Source organism: Argentina silus (assembly GCF_951799395.1).
Source record: "Argentina silus genome assembly, chromosome: 14".
Classification (NCBI taxonomy): Eukaryota; Metazoa; Chordata; class Actinopteri; order Argentiniformes; family Argentinidae; genus Argentina; species Argentina silus.
In genome coordinates this window covers 12,732,145-12,740,739 of record NC_139668.1, presented here as the reverse complement: position 1 = coordinate 12,740,739, position 8,595 = coordinate 12,732,145, and the positions used below count along the sequence as shown (strand labels likewise).

Sequence of the window (8,595 nt, the reverse complement as noted above, 5' to 3'; positions counted from 1 at the left end):
GAAGGGTGTATAGTCTTCAAAATAACCTTCTGAATGTGTCAAAAACAATTGTGATATCCTATCCCTGAAGATAAAAAACGCAGATTAGGCCTACAGGTCAGAAGAAATTGAATCTTTATTTAATTTTTTTCATTTTGTAAAAGAGACTCAGTTCTCAGTAAGATCTCCCTGTTTAAGGATAACTCGTTTAGCAGACGCTCTTATCCAGAGTGATTTACAATAAATAACAATTGTAATACTAATTTCCATGCAAGAGAGGTGAATATATCACGAAAACATGTTACATACCTAGGCCCACTGCTGGTTGAGATACCTGTGACAGGTGATACTGTTTAGTTCACAGCCAAGAAAAGTGTCTTCCCTAGTAACGGCGTAACGTTATACTGGCAGCTCTGGCATCTTCTTGCGCTTTGGAATGAAATGTCGCCTGCACTCTCACAAAATGTGCAACTTCAAGTAGAGTTTCATCCTGTCATGACTTAAGGCTTACCTTATGATTTACGACTGTATGTTCACTTCTCTCTTCTGTCGCTATAGATACAATATCTTCACTTCTCTCTTCTGTCGCTATAGATACAGAGACGCGTCGCGTGATATAAAGCTGCCAAACACTCGAGAGTTCATTGCGCATGGGTAAAGGTGAGCGCATCTTGCGAGCGCATCTTGTACATATTGTTCTGCCTAGGTATGAACCAAAGGGTTCTCTTACAGGCACAGCTGAGGAAACCTTTTTTCTTTGGTATTTTTCTGTGTTAAAGACGCAGACACACACACACACACACACACACACCGTGCACGTGCACACCTCCATAATGCCCCCTTCATACTCCCCTGGCTGCATTGATCAACCCTTTCTGCGTCCCTGCTTCTTTCTGGCCACTCTTTCTATAAGACTGTTTATTTGCCATGCAATCAATTCTCAACAATTGTTGGAATGTGGTAAACAGCACACGTGGGAGAACAGAGCTCTGGGCTCTGGGCAGAGGGTCAGCCATATTCGGTGTCCCTAGAGCAGTTCACTTTTCCTCTCTATTGCCCCTAATTTTCTGCTGCTTGCCATTGGACCATAGAATCCATATAATAAACAATTATGAATCAACATCTCTGTAATATTACGTAGGCCTAGTCAAGTTTTCACTCCAAAATAAAAGTTTAGAATTCATTTTCAGAGCTCCAAAGGGGTCATGTCATATAGGCCTAGATCCACGTATGCCACAATCCGATCCAGGGCGTGTTGAGCCTATACAAACGTCCTGTTCAGGTGTCATGTCAGTATGTGTTCACTTGTCAGATCGTGTTCCCCCTCAATTAATTGTGGTTTTAAGAGGTACCTAAGGCAGTTTAATTGATGATGGCTTACTTACATGGCACAATTGCATTCCAAGTGTTTTCATGCATTTTAAATACAATTTTAAGATGTATTATTTAATCCAGAACATGAATTGATGTTATCGCAATTTGTCAATGAAACACCAAAACTAATCAACCTTTTTTACTCGAATGATATACGATTACAGATGAAATCAATATGTCATCTGCATCAGCAACGTCTTACATATGAATTAATGAAAAATATGTATACTTTGAATACATAATTATATTCATTGTATGTTTTGAATAGGTACTTCACTCCTATTTATGTATAGATCTTTATACAGATATTTTTTTCATTTACAAAGAACACTTGTGTAAAACAAATTGTACATTTCCTAAGGATGGGGTGGTGTTATTTATGTCATGTAAGAATTCTTATTTTTGTACAGGATGTGGCTACACTCTGTGAACATGTTTCTGGTTTCATCAGTGAAAGACAATAAAACTAAACTCCAGTCATGTGTCTTGTTTTGCATGCTTCTTTGTGTTTCAGCTAAGTAAACATGTCACAATAGCACTTGTTTCCCTCTGAGTGACCTTTGATACCTCTGTAGTAGAATGACTTGTATGTATGTTTATTTACTGAGAGACAAGCAGCCTCTGTATGGTATGGTCTGGTCACAGGTAAGTAAAGGTCCTCATCAGGTTTCTAAGAAAAATGCAAAGATCATCTCCCTAATGACTCTTTTGAGGCTGTTCTCAGCAGCAGCAGCAGCAGCAGCAGAGACAGCTCTGGTTCTCTATTCTCTTATCTGCAGTGGTGTGTCAGTGTCTGTCTGTTGGTGGTCACCCTATGAAACTCAGTAATACATAAACCTAAATACCCTCAGTTAGTTTTGGCTACAGGCCAACAAGTGAATGTTGCACACATTGTTTTCTAGCTGTGAGGTATTGGAGTCATATCCTTTGGAAAGTCATTTGGTAATGTGTTTGGTTTTCTGTCGTTTTGTGACAACTGTTCTATAATGTTACGCAAGGACGTTCGTGTGGAACCAATAACGGCACAGGGAGCGGAGAAAAGAGATATTGCCCGAAAGCGTCTTTAATAATAATAATAATAATAATAATAATAATAATAATAATAATAATAATAGGGAAATGGGGACGAGTGGAGAATCCGAAGAGAGTAGTCGAGGGTCGGCCCAGGGTCGGCAGGAGAACGGGTAGTAGGACAGGCAGTGGGTCGAGCAGGCGGGGAGGTCCAGTAACAGGCAAGGGGCTAGGTCCGTGGGAGAGTCGACGAGGGTAAACCAAGGAGGTCGGGACTGCAGGAGGAAAACACAGGAGACAAGGGGTGAGGAGACGGAAAGAAAACACTGGAGGGCTGAAGCGTAGCGATGAGAATACTCTAGAGGTTACCGTAAGGTCACAGTACGTTCTGGCACTGGACTGAAGCTCAGGCCGTTGATTGGGGATGGGTTGCAGGTGCGTTGATTGGGGATCGGGTCCAGGTGCGCTGTCGACTGGGAAGACACACCAGTGATGACCGCCGCGGCCTCGAGTTGGTGCCGGAGGGTTGGTTAGGAGGGGGAACCGTAACAGAGTAAATTGTCAGGGCAATTCATAGTAGAATAAAAAGAAATAATAGTTACCTGTACAATTAGCCTACACACAACATGTTGACGTTAATATGTATTATGTGTAAAGGGCATGGTGAGTTACCTCTACACACCCGTTAATATCAATTGACTCTCATGTGATTCCTAGTTCATTAATGTTTAACTTTAAAACAAAGATTCAACCCCGCGTAGGCCTACAAGAAAGGGCCAAAGTGAATTATGGAGAAACTAGGCGAGGCCAGGGGAAGAGTTCAGGTTACAAATTACATGAATATAATGTGCACTACTATAAATGAGCAATCATGTTCCCTTTTGCTTGATGAACCGCTCGTTGGATATAAATATTTACCATCTACAGGTGAAGGTAATGATAATTTTAGTTGTGGAATTCTTTTAAAAGATCAGGTTTTCATATCAGCTTGAGCTATTGTAAAATCGTTCATAACATTGACAAAACGTGACACATTAAGAGGGTCAAATTAGTAGATGATGGACATTATAGATTATTATTGGGTTAGATTCAGGTGAACACATCTGCCCATAGTTTAGAACCAACTACAAATATTGGACAAAGTTAAAGTATTTACTCTAATATACTCTAAACCAGTGTTTTTCAACCTTTTTTGAGCCACGGCACATTTTTTACATTGAAAGAATCTTGTGGCACACCACCAACCAAAAATGTTACAAAATGACACTCTGTAGCCTGATACAATAATATCCGTAGACTCATCAAGTTGCAACGCAAATTTCCTACTGATGCGTATCTTTCCCAAAACATGACTTTCGATGTCTGTAGACATGTCATCAATACGCCTGGCAATTGTGTTATCTGAGAGCGGGACTTTAGCTATGTCTTTAACCGCGTCAGGGCCGAGCATCTCGTTGACAATGGCTTTGCAGGCAGGTAGTATTAATGTCTCTGCCACAGAGTGGGACTTTTTTAATTTAGCTACGAGTTCAGCAACTAGGTAACTAGCTTTGAGGGCTTTCTCATTTACCTTTGTGGTTTTTCCTCATAAAAGTTGCCTGTTTCTCTGTGTTTTCACGCAGGCGAACAAAATAGTCCATCGGTTTGTTTTGAAGCGACGGGTGTTTCGTTTGGAGATGGCGTTTAAGCTGCTTGGCACCATGGCGCTGTTGGACAGCTTCTCGCCACACACCAAGCATAATGGAGTCGGTGTCGTCTCATCCCCGGTGAAAGTAAATCCGAACGAAAGATAGCTTTCGCTGTATTGCCTCAAGCTCACCGTCTTTGCTTTCTTTTTACCACCACTCATACTAGGGCCTGGTACTTCACCTGGGTCAGAATCTTGTCCAGGGCCCAGTTCGGAGTTTGCATTTTTCCTTTTTAAAAACTTCTCCATCACTGTCACCACGACCTGTCGCATGCGTCACTAATTCTCTTGTCTCTAAGAAGGAACGAGGCAATTAGCTACCTGCTGCCACCCGGACGAATATTACATTACTCTGCCAGTCACTATATTACAGCACAGACACTCGACAATGGCATATTATTTGCAGATAATAATTAATACATGTTAATTAAAAAAAAGTGAAATTGGATAATTTCTCACGGCACACCCAACGATCTCTCACGGCACACTAGTGTGCCGCGGCACAGCGGTTGGGAAACGCTGCTCTAAAATTAGATTAGATTAGATTCAACTTTATTGTCATTGTGCAGAGTACAAGTACAGAGACAACGAAATGCAGTTAGCGTCTAACCAGAAGTGCAAAATAGCAGAAAGTGCAATGAACAGTATTTACAGGTAGTGCAATATATGATCAGTAGTAGTGCAGTATAATATAGTATAATATAAGCAGTATAATATAGCAGTGCAGTATGTGAGTAGCAGTAGCATTATAGCAGAATAAATAGTTACAGTATGAGCAGTGTAGCAGCATATGAGCTGTATGGGTAATGCAGTCTAGCAGTATATATGTATTAACAGTAACATGAGGTAGATGCAGAATAAATATAAATATGGAATGCCGTATAAGCAGTATAAACAAGTATGTACAGTATGTGCAGTAGTATTAAAGAAAATATAGGATATGTGCATTATGTGCATTATGAACAGTATGAACAGGTATGTACAGAAGAGCAGTGGTATTGAGTAAGAGAAGGGGAGGGGAGTATAGTGCAATAGTGCAATTGTCCGGGTGGGGGGGGGGGGGGTGGGGGTTGCGGGGGTAGTAGGTTGTCAGGTAGGTGTAGTGTTCGAGTTCAGCAGGGTGACAGCCGCAGGGAAGAAGCTGCCTCTGAACCTACTGGTTCGGGTGCGGAGAGACCTGTAGCGCCTCCCGGAGGGGAGTGGGGTGAAAAGTCTATGGTTGGGGTGAGAGATGTCCTTGACGATGCTGCGTGCCTTACATCGTTTGCCCTGGACAGCCTCGATGGAGGGGAGTGAGGAACAACTGAGTAATGACATTGTATGTGTGTTCATTTGAAGATTTGTTTATTTTTTTGGTTTGTATTTTTAGACAGAAAATGTCAACCTTAATGGTAAGAGTGTAATTAATTTTATCGTTTCGCTTTCTCAAAAAACATGAAATCGATGAGGAAGCAGGCTCCCAATAGAACCGCCTTCACCTTCACATCCAGGTCCATGGGAAACGAAATTCCAAAGTTATCTGCATTGGTGTAGAGTTCCTCCAACAACCCAGTCCACTGCTTACTAATCTTACCAACCGCCACTGACTCGTCCAAAGACATCACCTCAAATGGTACGTCCCCCCAGCAATTACAGGTAAACAGTGGCCCCTGGATCCTGAGCTGAGGCTCCCTCCTCTCATCCTGCACGGTAAATTTGGGCAGGTAAGGGTGCCACTCCTGCACCACATACCCTATTGGGTTACCAGGGGGACTCTGCACCTCCAGCTCTTGCAGGTAGCAGGGGAAGTAGCATGAGCTGCACCTCAGAGGCCGTGTCAAGGTCAACACTTTCTGCCCGAAGTTATCCTGGACATGAAGGGTGAAAGGTCGACTGGGGCCACAGAACTGGAGAGTGCAACAGTCGTTCTCTTCCACTACGGTAAACACCTGTTGACCTAAACTGTTCTTCACGGTGTATGCATTGTTTGTCTCCCAGCCCAGAACCACTTCAGCCAGATGAACTGCCTGATGGACGAGGAGCTGGTCGATCTGAGTCAGGTACTCCAGTCCTGGGGGGCAGTTGGGGGCTCTGTAAGGGGCTGGCATCATATTTGGAACCTGAGGGGGCACATAGTTTGGGAGTCCTGGGTTTGTGGGTGCGGGGTAGACAGCATTATGGCCAGGCTGCATCGCTACAGAGTAAACTGGAGTCTGGGCCAGCTGTCCTGGGTTACTGCCTGGAGGTCCTTGGAATGCCATAGGAAGGAGGCCTTTCCAATAGGCTATTAGAACCATCATAAACAAAAAAAGATGGAAAGATTAATTGTGACAGTGACATCAGCATGAATATACAAATCCTAACTTTGGTATGATTAAGTTAGGATAATTAAAGATACACTCCTGCATATTTTCGGATAGCTTGGACCTCATGGGACAGAGGAGGGCACACATTTCCATACCCACAAGCAAAAACTCAGGAATTGTGTGGGCCTTTTTTGTGTCGGTGCACCCTGCTCACACCCGCGCTGTGGACAACATACAGTAGGCTATGCAATACAGACAATAGCTCTCATAAGGCCTATAAGAACACAATCTTGGTTATAACAATATTAGTTATTTCTTAATATCCACATATGAAATATATTATCTAACAATATAAAACAGGATATTATCTCGTTATACTGATATAACCTAATATATTCTTATTCTTTATTGGAGATGGCAGCAATAAAGCAACATCGTGCAGTAGATGTTTCAATATTTTAATAGGGGGACCACACATGAGGGGGCTTGTGGAGAATCCTCAGGAACACCCTAACCCTAACCCTAACCCTATGGAATGAAATGTCGCCTGCACTCTCACAAAATGTGCAACTTCAAGTAGAGTTTCATCCTGTCATGACTTAAGGCTTACCTTATGATTTACGACTGTATGTTCACTTCTCTCTTCTGTCGCTACAGATACAATATCTTCACTTCTCTCTTCTGTTGCTATAGATACAGAGACGCGTCGCGTGATATAAAGCTGCCAAACACTCGAGAGTTCATTGCGCATGGGTAAAGGTGAGCGCATCTTGCGAGCGCATCTTGTACATATTGTTCTGCCTAGGTATGAACCAAAGGGTTCTCTTACAGGCACAGCTGAGGAAACCTTTTTTCTTTGGTATTTTTCTGTGTTAAAGACACAGACACACACACACACACACACACACACACACACACACACACACACACACACACACACACACACACACACACACACACACACACACACACATACACACACACACATACACACCGTGCACGTGCTAAACACCTCCATAATGCCCCCTTCATACTCCCCTGGCTGCATTGATCAACCCTTTCTGCGTCCCTGCTTCTTTCTGGCCACTCTTTCTATAAGACTGTTTATTTGCCATGCAATCAATTCTCAACAATTGTTGGAATGTGGTAAACAGCACACGTGGGAGAACAGAGCTCTGGGCTCTGGGCAGAGGGTCAGCCATATTCGGTGTCCCTAGAGCAGTTCACTTTTCCTCTCTATTGCCCCTAATTTTCTGCTGCTTGCCATTGGACCATAGAATCCATATAATAAACAATTATGAATCAACATCTCTGTAATATTACGTAGGCCTAGTCAAGTTTTCACTCCAAAATAAAAGTTTAGCATTCATTTTCAGAGCTCCAAAGGGGTCATGTCATATAGGCCTAGATCCACGTATGCCACAATCCGATCAAGGGCGTGTTGAGCCTATACAAACGTCCTGTTCAGGTGTCATGTCAGTATGTGTTTACTTGTCAGATCGTGTTCCCCCTCAATTAATTGTGGTTTAAAGAGGTATTCTAAGGCAGTTTAATTGATGATGGCTTACTTACATGGCACAATTGCATTCCAAGTGTTTTCATGCATTTTAAATACAATTTTAAGATGTATTATTTAATCCAGAACATGAATTGATGTTATCGCAATTTGTCAATGAAACACCAAAACTAATCAACCTTTTTTACTCGAATGATATACGATTACAGATGAAATCAATATGTCATCTGCATCAGCAACGTCTTACATATGAATGAATGAAAAATATGCATACTTTGAATACATAATTATATTCATACAACCGATCTAAAGAGTACAGTGTCTTCGGAAAGTATTCAGACCCCTTCACTTTTTCCACATGTTGTTGTGTTATAGACTCAATAGACTTTTCTTTTAATTAAATTAAAATAATTTGCCATCAATCTACACACAATACCCCAGAATGACAAAGCGAAAATTTCAGTAAATATATTAAAATTGAAATGCAGAAATACCTCATGTGCATTCAGACTCTTTTCTATGACACTCTTAAAATTAGCTAAAATGCAAAAATGTCACCAACAAATCACTCAATAAGTTGAATTGAGTCCATCTAATAGTTCATGTAATTTTGGAATTAATATCTTTGTTTTTATAGGTCTCTGATTTGCATAGGAATCAATTTGTCATTCTGTGTGTGGATTGATGGCAAATTCTTTTTAATTTAATCCATTTTAAATTGAGTCTATAACACAACAAAATGT

General features: G+C 41.6%; 1 protein-coding gene across 1 annotated transcript; it reads right to left on the bottom strand.

The window, feature by feature from the left end:
* Nucleotides 1–5,460: 5,460 nt before the first annotated feature.
* Nucleotides 5,461–6,138, bottom strand: LOC310815371 (phospholipid scramblase 2-like; the record flags this gene model as incomplete). The annotated part of the gene is made up of 1 exon (XM_083685108.1): nucleotides 5,461–6,138. One exon carries the CDS (start codon nucleotides 6,136–6,138, stop codon nucleotides 5,461–5,463), a length of 678 nt encoding a protein of 225 aa, XP_083541234.1.
* Between the last annotated feature and the right edge of the window lie 2,457 nt (nucleotides 6,139–8,595).